The sequence below is a fragment of the Brassica napus genome, chromosome A5 (assembly GCF_020379485.1).
Source record: "Brassica napus cultivar Da-Ae chromosome A5, Da-Ae, whole genome shotgun sequence".
In the NCBI taxonomy this organism is placed as follows: Eukaryota; Viridiplantae; Streptophyta; class Magnoliopsida; order Brassicales; family Brassicaceae; genus Brassica; species Brassica napus.
The window spans coordinates 9,058,155-9,081,511 of NC_063438.1; the positions used below are offsets into that span (position 1 = coordinate 9,058,155).

At 31.0% G+C, this 23,357-nt stretch overlaps 1 protein-coding gene and 1 long non-coding RNA gene across 2 annotated transcripts; one reads left to right on the forward strand and one right to left on the reverse strand.

Annotated features, from left to right (window-relative positions):
- Positions 1 to 7,371: 7,371 nt before the first annotated feature.
- Positions 7,372 to 14,024, forward strand: LOC106451621. The gene is made up of 8 exons (XR_007339746.1): positions 7,372 to 9,989; positions 10,069 to 10,325; positions 10,499 to 10,635; positions 10,767 to 10,812; positions 10,906 to 10,955; positions 11,103 to 11,155; positions 11,256 to 11,322; positions 11,414 to 14,024. It is a non-coding gene; the product is annotated as an uncharacterized LOC106451621 (long non-coding RNA).
- A 1,773-nt stretch (positions 14,025 to 15,797) lies between these two features.
- LOC106451617 (jacalin-related lectin 34-like) lies at positions 15,798 to 22,030 on the reverse strand. The gene is made up of 7 exons (XM_048780956.1): positions 21,952 to 22,030; positions 20,159 to 20,328; positions 18,193 to 19,152; positions 17,627 to 18,100; positions 17,065 to 17,538; positions 16,360 to 16,974; positions 15,798 to 16,260 (listed from the first exon to the last, which is right to left on the reverse strand). The coding sequence occupies exons 2-7, from the start codon at positions 20,300 to 20,302 to the stop codon at positions 16,009 to 16,011; spliced, it is 2,919 nt and encodes a 972-aa protein (XP_048636913.1). The 5' UTR covers positions 20,303 to 20,328; positions 21,952 to 22,030; the 3' UTR covers positions 15,798 to 16,008.
- Between the last annotated feature and the right edge of the window lie 1,327 nt (positions 22,031 to 23,357).

The following is a 23,357-nucleotide window of genomic DNA, read 5'->3' on the forward strand; positions in this document are numbered from 1 at the left end:
TAGTTTTCGGATCTCACAAAAAAATATTCTTGGCACATCAATCCGAAGACTTGAGTTTTACACTTTCATGACTTAACTTATTATTTTCCATTCAAACCGTAAACTTGGATTTAACTTGCTCATGAAGAAATTTGACTGAATGTTTTTCTCTAACTGTAAGTGTCATCATGATGTTATATTCATACAGTACATCTACTTAAGTCTTGCGAAAATCATCAATTTTGTTGGAGGCCTGAAACATATTTTATCAAATAGGTTAGATTTTAGAGGTACAAAAAAGTGTTTGACCAAAAAAAGAAAAGATGTACAGAAAAGTAAATTACAGTAAAATAACAAAGAAAAATTACTTACACCATCAAGTTACAAAAAAAAAAATCACTTACACCATTCACCAAATACGTGACAGTCTTATGCCTTGAAGATGACTCATACTTCCATGTGTACAGATCCTGCATAAAAAACAAAATATGGTCAAACTAAATATACAAAAAGCTAACGGAAAGAAGGATTATGAAATACATTTTTCTGAATTGAAGACATATGTGGACGGCTGGATGTTATCACGGGACGACATAATAAGTTTAGCTAGGTAAAGTTATGAAGCTTTTTCTAAATCGATGTAATACGTTTTGTGTAAGACTCATATATATATACATATATATATATATATATATATATATATATATATATATCTCCTAGAAATAATGTTAGGGTTTTAAGTTTTCAACTAGATTTTGACCAGCGCTTAAAAAGCGCGGGTTTGTTTATATTTCATTTATTGATCGAAAACTGATTTACAAACTACTATTATTTTTGTTTCGATCCATAACAATTGAGTTTTTAGGTTTTTATCATTTATTTTTTTCTCTTTAAAATATGGTATTTGTTCGAAATATGGTAGTTGTTCTATAATAATGTTTGAGTTTTAAGATTTGTTTTCATATCCGACTTAGATTCATGGTTAGACCTATAGACCCGATACATTGTATGTAATCCGGTTCAGATTTAATGAAAAATTAGTTAATTAAAAATCGGATATAACCCGGTAAAAAACTCAAAAACTCACTATTAACCTGCGATCTGATACCATTGATCCGATAAAACACAAAATATATGATAGTATTTTTTTAAAATGATTAAATTAATCATATATTTTTTAATATTACATAAATTAGTGATTCTCTAGAATTTGAGGAAATGTTATTATATTATCCAAATAAAAAATGATAATATAAAAAATCTATTGATATGACAATATTAGTTTATTTTCGTTATTAATAACCTATTATATGTTTTTGTTTTTATTTTAGATTTAAAATTTGATTTTAAGATAGTTTTAAAAATATTGTTGAACACTCGTAATTGTCATATCAATATTATGTATAAATAATATTATATATGGAAAAATGATATTCAAATATGTATATGATATATGGTGTAGGATATATGATTTTGGTTTGTATTGAAAATCTGTATAATATTCAAATGATATATTTTGAATATTGATACGTATATTTAAGAAAATAATATTTTCATGTTGTTAATTTATTTATAGTACATAATATATTTATACTTATATTAAATTTAAAGTTAGTATATCTTTTAAATATATATATAGGCCCATAATTTGTGGTGTATATGTAGGCCCAAAACCAAAAGACTTAAATGCCATTAATGAATTTTAATAATCCTTTGTAAAAATAAGGGTATTTTTGAGAAAAATGCAATTTTCATTAAGGATATAATTTGTGAATGATCCTGTTTTAATGGTATTGATTAGCCATGTCATCTTTTTTATAAGCCATATCATATATCTAATTGTACCATGTCATGATTTTCTGGTGAAATTGTCTATGAAGATGACACCTAAACAAATTTAAAAAAATCACTTCTCAAATATAGTTTACGGGATATTATTAACTATCCCCTATTATATAGGAATCATATAATATCCTCTAACACTAAAATAAATTTCACCCACTTTAATAAGATCATGAGTACATATACAGAATGTTTCAAATGGTTATTTTACTTAAATCAACTTACTTCAATTTAACATAAATACATTTGATATAAACGGCACCGAAGTTTCAATACGTAGGGGTCATTATCATCTATACCATCATCCTTTATTAGATCAAAATTTTCTTACGAGATCAACTTTTGAAATGTAAATGAGCCATGTCTTATTAAACATTATTGATCAAACCTCAAGAATATTTCCACCCAAAATTTTATAAAACAAATCAATGAATTTTGCTAGGTCGGGGGTTTTTGGATCTAATTAGGTATTTAGAAAAAAATTATTTGGGTTTGGATAGTTTCTTTCGAATCTGGATGGTTTCGGCTCCATAATTCAAATACCTATAAAATATATGTTATTTTTTTGTACGTAGCGGGTATGGATCTATTCAGATATTTAGGACTCAAATAATACTCGATAAACATAAAAATACTCGAAACACGAAAAATATCCAAAAATCTAAACAAAAACCCAAAAATCTAAAAAAATACTCAAAATACCTAAAATTTTATCTGAAATCTGACCCAAAGAACCAAAGAATACCCAAAATTGTATCTGAATACCCAAAAATATATTTTTAAAATTTGAATTTTTACTCGAAATTCAAAACTATAACCGGAAATTCAAACCAAAAACTCAAAAATATATGTATACCAAAAATATATCCAAAATACACAAATATATCTAATATACGCAAACATTTTCGGTACTTTGGCTCCCAAACGGGTTTCGGGTAGGTCTCAGACGCGAACAGAGGCCCACATTTCCAAAAGAATACGTATTTTCGAGTTAATTTTGGTTTGGTTTTTCGGGGTTCATGTAAAATGCCCATGCGTAAGAGAGAATTACATAAGATTTATACATAATTCCAAATAAAATAATTCACAAATTATATATATTTTAAAAAATTAATTCTTTTATATAATTTCTATTTATAATATAATAATATAAAACAATCACAAAATACTAATTGATATCAAAAAAAATATAACAAAAGAAGTCGCGCTTTCAAGCGCGGATCAAAATCTAGTTCATGTTATGTGGTCGGGTTTTCATTTTCTGCAAGTGGCATGGTTTTGTAAATTGTCTAGTAATCAATGTTTTTAAACCCGATCCGGACACTGAACCGGACGATCTATCGGGTCGATGGGTCGACCGCGGGTGAACCGCAGGTTAATAAATGAATTAATTTTATTATATAATAATATATTAGCTATGAAAATAATAATATAGAAACTAAAATTTAATATTTTCTAACACATAAAATAATAGTTTGGATATGACTTGTTAATTGGAAACTTAGAATACAAAACATAATTTAATAATAGTTTAAATATTTTCTAACGCATAAAATAACTTGTTAATTGGAAACTTAGAATACAAAACATAATTAAAAACTAAAGAAAAGAAGTAAAAGTTATTTATTGGTTCAACCGGTGGTTCAACCGGTGGTTCAACCGGTGGTTCAACCGGTGGTTCAACCGGATCGGGTTCCGGATTTTAGTGGGTTTTTTCATGTTTTTGCAGGTTTCTAAATGTTGGGTTTTTCACAAAATCCAAACCGGATTTTTTCTAGGTCACCGGGTTTACCAGTTCAACCGTGGGTCCGGGTCGGGTTTCAAAACACTGCGAGTAATTAAAGGGTCTTTCTAAAGCATGGCTGAGATTGAATGTAAGCATGACATCTCAGCAGGTTTGTATGTAATTAACTTGCAAAACCAAGATTACTATTTCAAATTGTTTCTTTATTAATAAGAAAGGGATAAATAAGCTTTAAGTTAAAAAAAAAAACATGAAAAAGAATGGCTATTCGTGGATTTTTTTAAACCATGGGTAATTACCAACTACATGATCATATAATTTCTAATCTATTACATACGATGATCAATTAGTTGCAATATATGCGAAATTGATGATCAATACCACAGATAATAATTCCACGATGAAATTCTCCCGAAAAACTTGGATCGACAGACAGTGTACGACATCTTCGATAGACATGTCCTGTGCGCACTAGACAACCACAACGAGTGGTTTTGTCTGTAGTACTCTAGAGCCTCTAAAAAGCTTTGCATCATATAATCTTTAAGAAATTGCATAGTCTGTAAGATTCGAACCTCATACCTAGTTGTAGTTATAATTATTTTTTTTCATTTTATTGGAGATAGATTAATAACAAGATATCTTTTATATATTAAAAGAGAAGCATTACAACATATTTTTGTAGTCACGTGTCATCACCATAATCATTCTTAGAATCCTTAGAAAAATATGTTGGTCCATATATATATGTAATAAGTTTTTTATTAAACTAACCATAAATTAATAATTAATGCTCCTAATTGTTTCCTTAAATAAAAATCACGAAATTACCTAATGTAGCTAAAATATATATATATGGCAATTAATGATTTTGAATAATAAATATTTGATAAAAATTAGTCTATTCTTTATCACTTTTTAAAATTTTAACTTATTAAAATAAATTAAACAACCGTATTAACTATATAAAAAAATTTAGATTTTTTCATACATGTTATATTTTGAATTTTTAAAAACGACTATAAATGACTAAAACTGTTAAAACTGTTAAAAATCTAGCATTGAAATTTTGGTGATCCATGGCTTAAAATTTATGTTATAACAAGATATAAATTATTATGAAATTACGTTGGAAGTCTCATTTAATAAATATTATATATATATATTAATATTTTTTTAAAAAATTATATACCATAAAAAATACATAAGTATTTTAATTTCGAAATTTGCTTTGATTTTTTTTTGATAAACATTTTAAACAAATATTGGCAACTTAAAATTTTGATTTTAAACTTTGCATTGAATGTTTTTAAAATTATAAATTACTAAAACTATTAAACATCCCATAATTTTTTTATTATTATTAGTGATTTAAATTTTTTTTATAAAGAAATACAAATGATCAAAAATAATATGAGTATAATTTTTTTTAACAGATGTCAACATTAAAAATGTATTATATATCTATGTTAATATCATTTAAACTTAATTTTATACCATATAAAATAGAAAAAAATTATTTGTGTGGATAATTAAAATTTATTTATGTATTTGTACCAATTCAATATATATTTATTATTTCATAATATGTAAAAAACATATAATACATAAAAGTAATTTAGATATAATATTCATTCCGCGCAAGGCGCGGGTCTTAATCTAGTATATTTGTAAATAAGATTGGTAAATCCTATACAATCTAAAAAGGAAATATTTGGATTTTAATATAAACCTTTCTATATAAACTTCATATTTTAAATAGTATGCGGGTGTTTGCTTTTACTTTTTATAAATAAATGTTTATTTTGTATAAGTGAGAATATATATTTTATAATCTACACGTATTAAATAATTGTTTAATATGATATTTCTAAATAAAATAATTTATATTTTACATTGAGTAATTTTATTTTGTTTTGCAAACCGTCAATTGTATCACCCACATTTTGAGAATATGACCCGTGCATTCGCACAAATCTATTTTTATTTATTTTTGAATTAAATTATTATGATAATGTAAAATAAAATATGTATATACTATTTAAAATCTGGTACTATATATTTTATACTCTTCGACATTTATCATATTGAATTAACATTGAGGTATTATTTATATCAAAATATACGTACGATAATATATTTATGGTTTTTTTTTTGCAAAAATGACTTAAACTCAAAGTTAAACACAAAACTAACCCATGATTTTTTTGAAACTTTCGTTTTCCCTATTCACTGTAAAAGTTTGAATTATTCACGTGCCATTATTATTTTATTAATTTTTTTTGAAAATGGTTGTTTCAGTCAATCATCCTCATATTCCTATTTTATTTACAAGATTTCCATTGTTATTAGTACATCAACCAACATGAACAAACAATTTCAATTGTTATTAGTACTAAATTTCCATTGTTATTAGTACATCAACCACCATGCAAATCCAAAATCGTTCAAGTGGCTTCAAAACAAAAACATGAGTGGAAGATGAAATAGATCTACTTTTAAAGAACACAGAAAAATACATATCCAAAAAATTTAGATCTAATTTTAAAGGAGTAGAAGATGAAAACTATGTAATAAGAAACCTGCACAACAAGATGAATTAGTGAGAAAGACATGAGATAAAAATTGATAAATTGGTATAAAATTTGGTGTTTTCAAGTTCTAAGAGATTAGAGAGAGGTCGGAGAGTTTTAGTTTGGAAAAACTGTAAGAGTTTTAAGCAACCAAATGTTACCAACTGAAAAAAAATCAGATAAAAAACTTATCAAAACACTCAGATTTGTTATGAAAGAAGAGACATGAGAGAAGACTCCGTCAGAAGACTTTAGGAAGTCTTGTAGCGCATTATATGTTAGAAGACTTCCAAAGCCTAACTCAGATCTGAACAACATGTGAATCCAAAACCGTTCAAGTGGCTTCAAAACAGAGAAATGAGTGAAAAATGCGATAAATCTACCTTTATAGAACACACAAAAATACATATCTAATTAAATTTATAGATATACCTTTAAACGAATGGAAGATGAGAACCATGCAGCTAAAAACCTGCAAAAACAAGATAAATTAGTGAAAAAGACATGAGATAAAAAAAATAAAAAATTGATATAAAGTTTGGTATTTTCAAGTTTAAAGAAATTAGACAGGAGTTGGAGAGTTTTAGAGTACGAAACATTACATTTTTGTTTAAGCCATTTGAGATAAAAAGAGAAAATGTGCAAATCTATACTATTAAAGCAGGATCCTATTGTCATAATTACCTTAGCCTGCCCTTTCCTTCACTAACATTGCATGTTTCATTAAGGGCAATTAAATAATATTAATAACAAATCTATATTGGGTCATTATTTTTGGATCCACCCCACATAAAATCTCTCTTGGGCAATTTGGGCCTATTATAAATCAGATTCAATTCTCACTTTTTTTTCCTTTGGGCCATTGAGTCCAAATTCGAATATTTTTTTTTTCAACTATTCTTAATTATTATTTTTTTCTTTTCTTAATATAATTTAAGCATTCATAAAAATAATTGAATTTTTTTATTGAAAAATATAAATCTTTTTTAAAAGTATATCATTTTTTAATTAAAATATTAACCCCATGATAAAATTAATTTATCAGAGTTATACCAACTTAATTCATTAAAAAAATAAAGTTTAATTTCTTAAACATAAATAGTCATTAAATGAAATACGATAAATAAAGATAAATTTTTTAAGTCTTTTATAAAATAAAACACAAATATATGAAAATGTGACATTTACTAAATATTTGTCAATTGAAAAAAAAAACAAAAATAAATCCGCGCTTTGAAAGCGCGGGTCAAAATCTAGTCTAAACTATTAAAACAGGATCGTAGGAGTATAAATAAAATCTGACCCAAAGTTTTACTCAATAATTATAATTAAATGTCACTGGTCTTATTTTCATTTAATAACAGTAAGTAATCAGCATTAAAGCATAAATTAATTCAGATATTCAATAAAATCTCGAGACTCCTTAAACTAATCATGGAATATTACTTTCATATATACATTAATTTTCATTGCTTGGATTTATAATTTTATCTGGACCTCTATCAAAATGCAAAATATACAAAAATTCCAAGAAAGTAAACCACATTATTCATATGCTATTATATTGTCATCAAATATCTCTAATCTTAACTACAAATATTATACACTATTAAAATAAAAAAGAACGGTTTTTAATTATTTAAGAGATACTTATATATTTTTATTTAAACGTGTAAATCACGCTTGGTTAATATTTTGTTAATTTTTCTTTTTAACCTACAGAGTCAGACTAACAAAGCACATTAGATTCATATAGCTTCAAAGCAAATTAGATTCATCAAACAACCTAAATATGTCTGCAAAAACAATTTTTGCTTTTTTAAAAAATGCCGAACCTTTTAAAATCAGACGGTAAATTCAAATAAAAATGATTTATTTGTGTAAATAGTTATTCTATCGTTTCAATGCTAAACCAACAAGATAATATGTATATATATATATATATATATATATATAAAATTTAAAAATTAACATTTCAAAACAATTTATAAAATTTCTGCACATAAACTTTAAAACAATGTTAAACATCGAGAAAATATTGGTAAGAATTAAAAATAGTTACCAAAAATTATGTTTGATAAATTTTGAAAAACGTAAAATTAAAAAACATGTGTGCATGTGCACGGGTCAATATCTAGTTTTCTTTATAAAGTGAGACAAAAGTTTTCAATTATGTTAAATATTTTCGATTCAGAAGACTTTTAGGGAAGTCTTCTAATAGAAGACTTTCGTAAAATCTTTTAATCCCTAAATTTACTATTCTCCCAAAAGATAGGAAAGTCTTCTAGTGAATTATTCATAAGAAGACTTAACTAACCTAAACCCTAAAATCAAATAACTAACTAAACATAAATTAACACTTCACTAAGCTTAAAATTAACTTTTAAAGTATCTAATATACAAAAAACTAAACACATATATGTCAAATTTAGTTTAAAAAAAAAGAAGTTAAGATTCCAAAATCTAACTCTAAAATACAAACAATACTATGACATATGCTACCAAACCCTAAACCATAGAATATCATGATTCAATCTACATTCACTCACCTATGTTGAAAACAATTCAATTTTACTATATCTTAATTTCTATCATTTCCAAAATGTTTATAATTACATGAATTCAATTTTTTCCCTAGAACAATATTTTTTATAAAATTCATAAATTATTTTTAAGATCAACTATATGAGAAGATTTTCTGGAAGTTTTTCAGAAGACTTACAGAACTGAGCATAGTAGAAGTCTTAAAATTATTTTTATATGTACTTCTATTTTAATAAGATAGATGTAATAAAAATAGTGTAACACATTTGATTGTATCAATGGGCAAGCCTGAGCATTTTATTTGATACCCAAATCCGAACCCAAAACAAAAATACTCCAACCGAAACTGAACCGTGATATAAAAATACATGAATGGCTTTTAATATGAGTATGTCCGGATAACCGAACCCGATGGATTATATCCGATACCCGAAACGTTACCCGAAATATCCAAACATATATTGAGAGAGAGAAATCTTAAAAGGTTGAAAAGCTTCTAACTTTCTTTTTCTTCTTAATCTGATTTCGAGGGTGATATCGAACCATGTGTTTATTTGTGTGAAATGAATATATCTATATATATAAAGTAGAGTTCTCTCTCTCCAGGGCCCTCCACGTCAGATTCCACCTAAGAAATTCAGGTCTTCTGGTGTCAACACGTGTCTTCCTACAATTCATTTTCTGCTCCACACACTTCGGGTGATTTCGCCATTAACTTCAACCATTATTTCTTTCTTAAAAACATAGAACTGAGAAAATCACAGAGCACTCTTAGACTTCCCTTATTATTAATGTATTCATTAGATTCTTCAAGTTTCCTTTACAGCTTCTCCAATTCGTTTTTTTTGCTTCTGGATTTTCGATTTTATAAGAATTCTTCAATCCTCCGATTTCTTTTGAAGCGCCTGAGACGAAGAAACTGGTGACAAATTCAAAAATTCCTGTGTTAACACGTGTTCTTTTTATTGAACGCTCTGTTTTATTAATCGAAGTGTGCATAAGATGTGGGCCTGCGTTTTGTATGTCTTGCTCGACAGCCTCTCAACCATCAGATTTTTCCACTTTTTGTTTTTCGCCATTACACGGATTGAATCGCCGACTAACAACTATAGTTCTCCCAACCATCAATGAAGATCGAGTGTTTCATGGGCTACGATTGATTCAATACAAGATCAGATAGAATCCGTTGTCACTGTTTTGTCGATTCGAGTTCTTCAACCCGGGAAGGAATTCCGGCGCCGTTACGGTACTCGACTCGATTCATGCATTGTCAACATTAGCAACATTAGTTCAATTGTGTGAAGCTGGTACTATAAATATCTGTGTTTTCTTTCTGAAAAAATATCAGATCATTCCTTTTAATCACTTTGGTTTTGATTCTCTCAGTAACTAGAATGTCAAACTCCAGTCTGCTACTCGGTGATTTGAAGGCCGCCGGCGTTGACGTTCGTCTCCTGAGATTATGTAGGCTCACTGATGTAAAGAAAGCCGGCGAGGAGAAAACACATTATCAGCTTCGAGTTTTTTGTAGAGTTTATACTTTCCGATTTCATAGGAAAGCCCTCTACTTTGGTTTCTCTCACTTTCACTTCATCAGTCTGAAACTCTAGAAGACATACCTAAGTGAAAGCAAGACAAATCAGGTCTGAAATCTTTCTTCCTCCTCTCTTTCATACTTCTGTTTCTTGAAACTATAACATCTTTGTTACTGAGCTGGGAAGCTGTGTGCTATTTTTAAAGGAATCATCTGGAATAAAGCCTAAACCTTTGCTTTTACTATCGAATTACTTGATGAATGTTGTTGTTGTTATTGCAGAGGGGACACAAGACGACTATTGTTAATGGCATCAGAGAGACTGTCAAAGAATATAACTCTGTCCATGTTTTCTCTTTTAAAAACATGAAAACTATCAAATTCAAGGAGTTCATACAACAGTTTAGACACCATGGAAGGTGAGTTTCTTTGTTTTTTTTTTTTTTGTAATTATGAATAGCTGGGTGTTGCTTGATTGTAAGTGAGATTAATATATGTCACATTCAGTCTTCCTCGCCTAAAATAAAGTGATGTAGTTTGCTCTCTGCAGTTCTACTTCTGATGAAGTCCATCATGCCATCTTTAAAGCCTCCAAGGTTGTTTACTCTGCTTCTTACAATGGTTGTTTTATATTACGTGGTCTTTTCTCGCCAGTTGCGTTTTTACATATGTTTGGAATTTTATTTCAGCTGCTTCATGGTGATGATGAACTGCTTATGCCAAAGGAAGAGGTTGAAAGGTATCATCTCTCTCTCTAAGACCTCTTTTTCTCATCTTGCTTTGTGAAGACAGCAGTGAAAGGCTTAAACTGTATCCATCTCTCTCCTGCCTTTCATGTATCACTGTTATAACTGTTTCTAAATGCTTCTTCTGGTTATCATTACAGCTTATTTGACGCTTATGAAGATTCTGACTTTAGAAGGAGTGGCAGTATAAATGGTTTGTGAATAAAATTATTGCCAGCTTGATAAACATACAAGCGTGATTGCGTTAATCTTCATTACTGATCAATACTGTTTTGGTACTATTGACTGATCAGGTTGAACTGAAGGGAGGTCTTCTAGAGCGGTTCACACATGAGATGGAACCGTTTCTAAGGAAGCAAGGTATGCATGTTCGGCTCAACAAAAGGTGTATCTTGCCACTTTTAGTTTCCCTCCTTCACAAAGTTAATTTCTTTCTTGATTAATTATGTAGGTACAACCTGATATTGATTGTTATAGCCAGATGTATCCCAACCAAAAATACGTTTGCGACCACGGTTAGCAATATTGATCAAGACCTTGCTCAAGAAAAATGTGTACTAAGAGCAAGATGATATAATTTATATATATATTTAAAGTAATGTTATTAAGAACATATGATTTTTAAGTGAAAACATAGGTCTGAGATGAATTATGAAACATGATTAGCAGGAAAGTTGGAAACGGAGACAGTTCCTGATAAGGCATGCAATGGCACCTCGATATTAGACAGTTCGGAGGAATCGAAGATGGGTTTGGATGTGAGAATGTGTAATGGTAATGGACTATTATCACAATATATCAGAATATTCAACGATTTTACAAAACTATTGGTAAGTCTTTTAAATATAAACTGAATATCTTACATATATTTTTAATTCTGTTGTTTTATTTTCATCATTTCAAATCTACGTACATTATATTTTAAATTATTTTTTTTGTAGAGAAATACAAACAAAACTTTAGTGGATCAAATATAATATTTCTGTGTGTTCCTATTTATCTCAACTTTTTATGAAAAATGCTTCCAAATATGTATATCCTCTTTTTAAAAGATCACAATAGTTGTTTTGATGCTTCCAATTTCTTTGTTTGGTCGCAGCAATTTCTAATTTTAGATGCGTGTGTTATCCAACTTATGAGTGAAACAATTTTAATCGAATAAAATCTGTTTCATAATAAAAACATTGAAATTTAGGAGAAAAGAGAGAATTTATGCAAACAAAAATTGATCCGTGCAGAGCACGGGGTAATATACTAGTATATTTATAAATTACATAAAATAATAAACAAAAGTGTATATTTGAATTGATATAATGATTTTATATTCGTACAGAAAGAATTATATTTGTATATAAAGTATCATAATAACTATTAATGTCTAATAATTCAATGCATGCTTTATAAATCATTTATAAAATTATAAATACATTTATAAAAATCAGAAGTTTTAAATTATTATAAGAGGTTCTAAGTCATTTATAGAAGCTTATACATTAATTTATAAAATGTATTTTGAAAATTTATCCCTTATATACTAAAGCACAAGTCACTTTACCAATCAGATTTTGACACATGGATTTATATTTTAAAAATTAAAAATATATGTAAAACAATAAAATCATTATTGAAAAAAATAAATGGCAAGCACGATCTCCACAACTAAATTATGTGTTTGTTTCCTAAATTTACTGTAAAAAGTACTTGCTCATCCATTTCTCTCCAACAACTCCACGATCACCAATTATCAATCTCCAGATTCCAGTTATTCATCCATCATTTATATTTGCCATCTTATTGATCCACACGCAAAAAGAAAGAAAAAACACACTTTCTCGACTACTCAAATTCACAAATATTGTGTTTATATTCAACGTTTTATCTTCCACGCAAACATATTTTTTTTCTTACTCAGTCTCTCATGATCTCACTCTTTTATATGTAGTGTCTGTATATTAAGCCTCGCTCTCTCACATGCAAGGTTTCCCTTAGAAGAACTCAGCCTCAGGTTATCTCTTTTTCCAAATATGAAAAATCTGAAATATACTTACAAAATGAAATATATAAAGATTTTTCTGTAAGGTACATTTCTGGAACGAACAAAAACAGAAACGAGAAAGAAGAAGACTGAAGACAAACTTGGCATTAACAAGAAAACGATTTAGGCCAACAGATAATCAAGCAAAACAAAAATCTCAAACTACAAAGAAAAAAACAAAGGAGCGCTCTTTACAACAAACAGAGTGTAAGAGCAGAACGTACATAATCTAAAAACAAGTGGTATCATTAGTTCTTCTCTTATTGTTTCTCTTTTATGTTACTCTTCAAAACTTTGCTTTGTTTTTGTAACTGTTGCAAGTTTGCAGAAATACCTAACACTATACCCGAAAAATGATGTGATGCATCTTTCATAAGATGTGGAGAGACAACAAAAACCTAACACCCTACCAAGAGAAAGAGTATCAACAACTTAGTTGATGCAAATAGACTATTATCACAATATATCAGAATATTCAACGATTTTACAAAACTATTGGTAAGTCTTTTAAATATAAACTGAATATCTTACATATATTTTTAATTCTGTTGTTTTATTTTCATCATTTCAAATCTACGTACATTATATTTTAAATTATTTTTTTTGTAGAGAAATACAGACAAAACTTTAGTGGATCAAATATAATATTTCTATGTGTTCCTATTTATCTCAACTTTTTATGAAAAATGCTTCCAAATATGTATATCCTCTTTTTAAAAGATCACAATAGTTGTTTTGATGCTTCCAATTTCTTTGTTTGGTCGCAGCAATTTCTAATTTTAGATGCGTGTGTTATCCAGCTTATGAGTGAAACAATTTTAATCGAATAAAATCTGTTTCATAAAAAAAACATTGAAATTTAGGAGAAAAGAGAGAATTTATGCAAACAAAAATTGATCCGTGCAGAGCACGGGGTAATATACTAGTATATTTATAAATTACATAAAATAATAAACAAAAGTGTTTATTTGAATTGATATAATGATTTTATATTCGTACAGAAAGAATTATATTTGTATATAAAGTATCATAATAACTATTAATGTCTAATAATTCAATGCATGCTTTATAAATCATTTATAAAATTATAAATACATTTATAAAAATCAGAAGTTTTAAATTATTATAAGAGGTTCTAAATCATTTATAGAAGCTTATACATTAATTTATAAAATGTATTTTGAAAATTTATCCACCTATTACAATATTTTTCATTTTTTCATTTTTAATGGTAAAATTCTTCAACTATGTTTACTTAGTGTAGAAACCTCTAAACTAAATATTTACTGGTAGTAATAGTAATTATGACCTGTTAGAGTTTAAATCATTAAATAAAGTTAGTTTATGTGGTTTTTCCGTTAAATACTTAGTTTGGGGTTTTTTATCCAAAACAAACTTAGTTGAAGGGTTTTAACGTCAAAATTCCTTATTCTTTCCTTATTAACTATTATTTAAATCATTATAGTGGGATTTGTTTTATCAAAAACCAGTTGCAATCAACTGGCGATATATATTCTTTCATAATATCATGCATTTAATATTTAAATATATATATAGCAAGATTTAAGTTACCAAAATTATGTATATATTATAACGAGAATATCTTCTAATAAATTTTTTAAGATATTCTATCTTATAGCTGAATCAAAATTTATTAGAGGATATTTTATCTCATAGCTTCTCTTGAAAACTAGGTCATTTAGAAACTTAAACTAATTTGCTATATAAATATCACGCCACCCCATTAGTTTCACGCATCTATCTTTTAAGTTTTCATATGTTTTTGATCGTTCTAATTTAAATTATACTTTTGTGATCTTGCGCAGGTGTATGATAATCAATAAGTAACTCATAGACGGGAACACCATTATTGGTAATTTTATGAGAGATTCTTCTTCTCCGTTTTTTTTTGTTCTCTTCCTCTCCATGTTGTATATCTATCTATATTTTTGCATCATTAGTGATTCAACTAACAAAAAGAGACGACTCTGTTTATCCAGGAACTGATCATCCCTTTCGAAAAAGGTAATTCTTTTTTTTATAAAGTTAAATCACTTATCAAGAATATAATATAAGATGTGTATGCTAATCAAGTGCAATTTATTTATTGTGCGTGATCCTCTTCGGTACGTCTGAGAGCCAAAGGTAATCTCAAAGCTGTTTAAAAACTTTGAAACTCATTGACGTTGTCCTATCAATTATATAATTTGTTATCTTTTGGGGATTGTTTACATCTTTAAATATCTTTGTTAGAATTACCTCTTTTCTGACTTAAGGCTTAGAGAAGGAAACCGTAAATCATCTCTGTTGTTACAATGATTCCAATGATAATAAATCTCAAGTAATTCAAAATCTCTCTTTTATATTTCATGGCTGATTTTTTTATTGGGGTTATGCGTGAAATATTTATTTTTTCTCAATTATATTTTTCTGATGTTTTAAGATTAGTGTTAAATGTGATCGTTTTCTAAACGTTCTAATGTATTCTTTGTTCATATGATCATAGTATAAATATTTTAATTGAACATCGAATCTTTCATATTAACTATGTACATGTAACATAAGTATTATATAGTTGTAAATAAGTAATTATCAATTTAATATTAATGTTAATGTCCGCACATGCGTGCGGGCGGTCCATCTAGTTCTGGTTTAAAAGGCAAACCCTTTATCTAGTCTTCACATGATTCAACGAAAAAAAAAACCTGGCTCTGGTATGTTTTGAAAATTTTCAATAAAAAAAGAAGGGAAAAGATCATTTATTTTTTTACAAAAAAAAAACGAAAAAAAATAATCCAAATGAAAATAAACAGACACATCCTTTATTCATAAGAAAATCAAGAAAGAACCCTACAAGTGACTACACAAACATCACACTGAACACACAAAAATTACACTGAGACACAAACAAAAAGCATAGCCCATGCCACCTCGAAGTGACAAATCCACAAGTATGACTCTGAGGTAACTTTATTCACACGGAAAGCAAGAAACAAACCCCAACAAAGTTTTCAGTTGGCTGCTGGAGCAATATAAGCTCCAAGAGCATTGACGTGAGAGTCCGCGAAGCCATGAAAACCGACGATCTTCTTGTCTTTCACTTCAAGTAAAATGTCTGTACTTTCGTCTCCAGGAATTTTTTCAAATCCATAATACTTTGAAGTCTTTGTGTTGGTTTTGAATTGAATTCCCGCAATTTTGTTGGATGAATCTGACCAACCCTTCACGGAAATAAGATACTCGTTGGGATGACTTATCTCAAACTGCATGATCATGAGAAACCCAATATGAAAATTTTCAGTAAGCTCTAGATAATGTGTTTTGATAGAAAATATTCTTAGAAAAGAATAGAAACATAATACCGTTCCAATGGTAGATCTCCTTCCCCTCACACCACGTGCGGGTCCTTTCTTTGTCTGTCCGTTCTTGACATACTCGAAGCTGATTTCCTCAATCCATCGACCAACTGCAACATGTATCTTTGTCACACCGTCGTAATCGCCTCCGTCATCCCATTGATTGCCTCCCTTGCCTCCTTGTGCCTCCAGTCTTTGAGTACTAGAACCGCTGTCAGATCCTTTTCCACTGTCTTGAGTACTAGAACCGCTGTCAGATCCTTTTCCACTGTCTTTAGTACTAGAACCGCTGTCAGTTCCTTTTCCACTGTCTTTAGTACTAGAACCGCTGTCAGTTCCTTTTCCACTGTTTGAGTCGCCCCCCGGTTTAGAACCAGTGTCGAAGTAGGCCCCAATAGCATCAATAGCATGACCAGCACGTCCATGGAATCCAATAAGCTTTCCTCCATTTTCACCTTTGAACTCGAATTCTGTTCCCTTCATCTCACCGAATAAAGGAGAGGTAAATCCTCTTGAGGTTGTGAGGTATAATGATGTGATAAGTGTTGTATCATATGTGAAAATATGATCGTAGCTTCCACCAACGGCCGTGAAGTTATCATTTGGATGATCCACCGAAAACTGTATGTAAGTTTTTCATTAGAAACAAATAAATATGTAGCAAAAAATATTCAATATTTAACAGAAGTCACCAAAATATTTAATTAATACCTCTTTTACTTGCCCTCGACTTGTCCCGTGCTCACGGATTTCAACTTTTCCATCCTTTACGTAGTCGATCTTGATGTAGGTTACACTGAATTCATCAGCTGCCACAGCTACTTTCTTCACACCATCGAAACCAACATCGTTGAATTCGTTTCCCCTGTCACCACCTAGGGGTCCCATCTTTACGGGTACTACAGGTTTAGGACCACCTCCCTCACCGCCTTGTGAACCGGTGTGGAAGTAAGCTCCGATGGCATCAATAGCATAGCCAGCACGTCCATGGAACCCGAGAAGCTTTCCTCTATTTTCACCTTGGAACTCGAAATCTGTTCCCTTCTTCTCACCGAATAATGGAGAGGTAAAACCCCTGGAGGTTGTGAAGTATAGCGATGTGATAAGCGTTGTATCATATGTGAAAATATGATTGTAGCTTCCACCAACGGCCACGATGTTATCATTTGGATAATCCACCGAGAACTGTATTTTATTTTCCATAAAAATCAAACAATTTATTAGCAAACCCAATGAATATTATCGTAAAAAAAATAATCACAATGTTTTATACCTCTTTTAGTTGCCCGCGATTTGTCCCGTGTTCACGTATCTCAACTTTTCCGTCCTTTATGTATTCGATCTTGAGATAAGTTACACTGAATTCATCTGCTCCCACAGTTACTTTCTTCACACCATCAAAACCAACATCATCAAATTCATTTCCCTTGGCACCACCTAAGGGTCCCATCTTTCCGGGGACAACAGGTCTAGGACCACCTCCCTGGCCACCTTGTGAACCAGTGTGGAAGTAAGCTCCGATGGCATCAATAGCAAAACCAGCACGTCCATGGAACCCGAGAAGTTTTCCTCTATTTTCACCTTGGAACTCGAAATCTGTTCCCGTCTTCTCACCGAATAATGGAGAGGTAAAACCCCTGGAGGTTGTGAAGTATAGCGATGTGATAAGCGTTGTATCATATGTGAAAATATGATTGTAGCTTCCACCAACGGCCACGATATTATCATTTGGATAATCCACCGAAAACTATATTGTATTTTCCACAAAAATCAAACAATTTATTAGCAAAACCATTAAATATTAATTATCCTATAAACAAGAACCAAAATGTTTTATACCTCTTTTAGTTGCCCGCGGCTTGTCCCGTGCTCACGTATTTCAACTTTTCCGTCCTTACTGTATTCGATCTTGATATAAGTTATACTGAATTCATCTGCTCCCACAGTTATTTTCTTCACACCATCAAAACCAACATCGTCGAATTCATTTCCCTTGTCACCACCAAGGGGTCCCATCTTTCCAGGGATAACAGGTCTAGGACCGCCTCCATCGTTGCCAGTTCCAGAGCCAACAGGTTTAGTACCAGCTCCGTCTTCTCCTGTCTCAAGGCCACCAGGTTTAGTACCGGCTCCGTCTTCGTCGGTTCCAGAGCCACCAGGTTTAGTACCTTCTCCATCTGCCCCGGTTCCAAGGTCACCAGGTTTAGTGCCGGCTCCGTTTTCACCGGTTCCGGGACCACTAGGTTTAGTGCCGGCTCCGTTTTCACCGGTTCCAGGACCACCAGGTTTAGTACCGGCTCCGTCTTCGCCGGTTCCAGAGCCACCAGGTTTAGTACCTTCTCCATCTGCCCCGGTTCCAAGGTCACCAGGTTTAGTGCCGGCTCCGTTTTCACCGGTTCCGGGACCACTAGGTTTAGTGCCGGCTCCGTTTTCACCGGTTCCAGGACCACCAGGTTTTGGACCACCTCCCGCATCGCCGGGTCCTGGGCTAACAGGTTGACCGCTTCCAGCGTCGCCTGTTCCGGGGCCAGCAGGTTTTGGTTTAATGCTACCAGGGGGAGGAATGGGAGCAAAATGAACGTTGATGGAGTTGAGTGCACTTCCACTATTTCCTAGAAATCCAGCGATTTGGTTGTTTCTCGGTGCGTCAGCAGAAAAGAAGTTTCGTGTTAGGTTTCCATAAGGCCCATAGGTCTTCTTGTTCGTCCTAAACAATAACGCCGTTATAACGTCTCCGGAGAAAGTCGTTCGGTAGTAACCAGACACACGCGTTATGAACTCGTCTGAGCTCAGTGTAAACTGCCAAAAAACAAAACTGTAATTAACAGAAAAATAGTGTTTAAAGCATGTTTATTGCTAAAATCTTTTAAGAATCTCTTAAGTGGGTTACAGCGAAAAAAAAATAAGTGGGCTAGAAAGAACAGAAACAGAAAGAGAGAAAGATAAAAACAAAAAAAGAAAAGCAACAGAAGCAACGACTCTTCTAGTGCTTAATTAAGTAAGAGCATGTTTATTGGTGCAATCCCTTAGTGGGTGCTTAGTGAATTTTTAAATATTAAAATTGTGATGGGGTCAAAAAGAAAAGAACCAAACTATGAGGACTGGATGTGCAAAATAGCCAAAAGTAGCCATTGATGTTTCACGAGTCTTTCGAATGCGACGGCGAACTTGATTCCAACGATGAGCAGCACGACAGAGATGAACTGACGATGTCGAAACTGAGGTGGAGGAGAGCTGACGACGCCGATGATTCAGGGACTGTGCAGTGGAGGAGAGCTGAGACGTTGGGGATTGATGATTGGAGCATCGGAGAGGGGAGAAACAACCAACCATGGTCTCCAATCTCGAGATGCAGAGCGGCTTCATGGCGTCGAGGAGTCGTCGAGGTGTCGAGGACTCCCTGTTTCGCCACCGAGAGAAGAAAAAGAAAAAAGACGAAAGACGACACTGCTCCTCCAGCCAACCTGATTGTGCCACGTACCCGCTAAGCAACGTGCCTTCGAGACCCAAATTAGGCGACGTCCTTTGTTTAATTGTCTATTTTCCTTTTATTTTAATTGCCAATTTAGCTAAACAACCCTCCTAAGCGACGCCGATAAACATGCTCTAACACCCCTTCTCTTCTTTTCCTTTTTTCTTTTCTTTTAATTATAAAATATCCTAAGCAACCTAGTTAAACTTAACTACTGCAATAAACATGCTCTAATAATCTTTCATAGATATAAAAAATAATGTTTAATAATCTTTTATACTTCTCAGAGTTCAGAATAATCATAATACAAAAATATTAACACTGTTTACTAACTTCGTCAGAGTTGGTGCCAACGGTGCCACGACGCTGGGGCTGAACGTTGGTGCCCTCGTATTCAACCTCGATAGATCTGATGACGTCATCAAACGTAAGCTGGACTCTGTTCACCTTCGCGTGCGTTCCGTCATCCCAAGACATTTTGGCCTTAAAGATCCGTCAGATATCTGTTGACGAGAATTGTATTAAAGATTATATATATCCAAAAAGAAGTTTATACACTGGAAGATATAGTAAAAAAAACACAACTAAACAGTGGCGGAACTAGAATTTTTTTTTTACTGGGAAAATAATTTAATTAAAATATTTATTATAATAATATTTAAATAATTATATATATATATAAATATTAAATTGTTATTACAAATTTTATATTGTTAGCATCTTTAACATGAAATATGTTTATTATTTATATGATTTAACATATAACTTTACTATTTTCTATATAAAGTATATTTTTTTGTTAAGACCAACCAAAATAAGGTAAACACACAAATAGAGAAATTATTAAAAAACTAATTATACTCTAAAAATAATTAACCAACTGAAAAGTATATAAAATATTATTGAACAATCTCTGTAAATAAAAAATATGGAAACAAAAAATGTCTTAAATTCTCTGTTATAGATACGTGAAGCACTAATATAGGAAGGAAATTGGAAATAAGTAGTTTGTTATAACTAATAAAAATGATATTTTAATGAAAACAAAACTGAAATGGTGAGAGGCGACACTCGAACCAAGAAGTGTTGGGGGCAGAGATGAAATTTTTATGGGGGCAGCACCAACTGATCCAATGAATATTTGGCTAATTATTTAACAAAATTCATAAATATTTAAACTTGCTGGGGGCAGCTGCCCCCCTCTCCACTAACGTAGCTCCGCCAATGCAACTACGTAGTCTTAACTTCTCAGGATCAAACTAACTCAGATCAATAAATAGTACACATATTATATTTACTTTCGATGGTTAAAATTCAACTTTTCATCCGTTCGATGACAATTCATTATCGTGTGAAACCAAAACCATATGTTTGTTTCTTTAAGAAACTGATGAAAAACTACAATATATATATATGGATGAAGACGTACGATTTCTAAAAATTGATAGGCATCAGAAAAAGAAAAAAAAATTATAATATACCGAGGAGAAAAAGATGAAATAAAGGAACAAAAAATATAGACCACAAATATTTGTTAAAAAAATTAAAAAATATAATATTTTTTTTGGGACAATAGTTTGACACCAACATAGCCACAAAATGATTTGTTCATAAATTCTTGGAATTCCTTTTTAAATACTCTTTTTTGTTTGTTGCTAGTCTTTAAAAAAAAAGAATTTCAATTTAGTACTCCTTTCTTTGTCTTTTAAATGTGTATTTTCAAAGATCTCTGTATTTTCGTGCATAGTCTTAGACCATGATTAATCCAGGTTCTTAGGATAGGGTTCTTCTTTCTTTATCTTTTAAATGTGTATTTTCAAAGATTTCTGTATTTTCGTGGATAGTCTTAGACCATGATTAACCCAGGTTCTTAGGATGGGATTCTTAGCTTTTAACTAAGAAAAACTAAGAATCGTCTCTTAAATAAGAGATATAAAAGCCAGCTCTTAGCTGAAAAGTATTAAAAAAAAGTACAAAAAATATCAAATCATGAGTTAAGAACTCCACCCTAAAAACCGGGTTAATCATGCTCTTATATCCAAACCCGACCTCGTTTTAATCGGGATATACAGAAAAATCAAGAAAGCTAAAATTAATGTGTGTACGAGAGAGAGATAGAAAGAGACCTTATAATGTTGGAAGGCAGCTGTGAGTGAGAATGATAGTATTTGACATGGGGCAGTGCTACTCCCTATATATATAAACGTTAGTGAAATGCCCAGTTTGTTATATGTATGGGATAACTCGAACCGCGGCAAATACATATCATTATTTTCAAAAAAGAAAATGCTCTCCACGTGGTGTAACAACTTAATAATAATCCAAGTAACCGTGCATGAAACGAAAAAATCCAAGCAGCCATGCATGAGATGAAAAAATCCAAGTAACTATGGATTTGTGTCACCAAACAAAGCAACAGAAAAATGACAAGGAATCAAGGATCATACTTGTTAATTGTTGGACCACAACCAGTTCACATGTCCTTGACAGCTAATACGAAATTTGGAATAAGATGGACGCTTATCCAGCACGTATGCAAAATGGCACAGAAGAGAGCTAGAAAATGATGACCGTCTTTGATTTTCCGTAACTTGAAAAGGCTGGGTATTGTTTCTATTGTTTTCAGTTCACGTGTCATGCACAGTCTAGATCCAATTCGCATGAGGTACACATGGACGTGATGTCCTCTGACAGACACATGTAGGGATGTTAGAGCACCTATCCAAAGAATTTTTTTAAAAAAAGGTATATTTTAATTTTTTAAGTATTATTTTCTTTTCTTTTTGGATAAGAAAAAATATATCAACTAATCACGTGTCGCCACGTGTTGTGGAGACCCGCAAATAGTGTAAGGATTTATTAAGAAAGAATCATTATTTAGAAATTTTAAGGATTAAATCTATAACTTTTGGTAAGATCTATGGATTATTTAATTATTTTTTTTCTAAAGATTCTTCCTTAACGACTCCCATTACGGGTGTTCTTAGCCCAGCCCAACCTTATGTAATTTATGCTCGGCCCTAAATTGTTACACCACGTGGAGAGCATTATTAAGTTGGATTATTGGATTTTTTTCGTTTCATGCATGGTTACTTGGATTTTTTTTTCATGCATGGTTAAGTTGGATTATTTTATAATAGATTATATTAAATGTATTCACATTTCAAAATGGTTGAAACGGTTGAAAAGGATTTTATATTAAATTTAACTTAAGTTGGATTATTTTATAAGAGATTATATTAAATGTATTCACATTTCAAAAAATAAAGGGTTTAAATGGTTGAAAACCAATTTTTTTTATTTATGTTAATATATAAGAATCCTTTTCAACCATTTTAAACCATTTATTTTTTGAAATGCGAATACATTTAATCATCAAAACAAGTTTTCCCCGCAAAACCGCAAAAACGAGATTTCACGTCAAAACGAGATTTCCCACCAAAACCGGAAAACCAGACTTCTCGCCAAAAAAAAATTGAATTTTCCGCAAAACCATAAAAAAAATTTATGTCAAAACTCTAAAATTGAGTTT

Excerpts from the sequence above, each read along its gene's own strand:
- LOC106451617 (XM_048780956.1), bottom strand. The coding sequence starts at position 20,302 with ATGTCTTGGGATGACGGAACGCACGCGAAGGTGAACAGAGTCCAGCTT. Across the intron at positions 17,539-17,626 it reads ATCGCGGGCAACTAAAAGAG|TTCTCGGTGGATTATCCAAA; the intron begins GTATAAAACATT and ends AATAAAATACAG. Across the intron at positions 16,975-17,064 it reads GTCGAGGGCAAGTAAAAGAG|TTTTCGGTGGATCATCCAAA; the intron begins GTATTAATTAAA and ends ACTTACATACAG.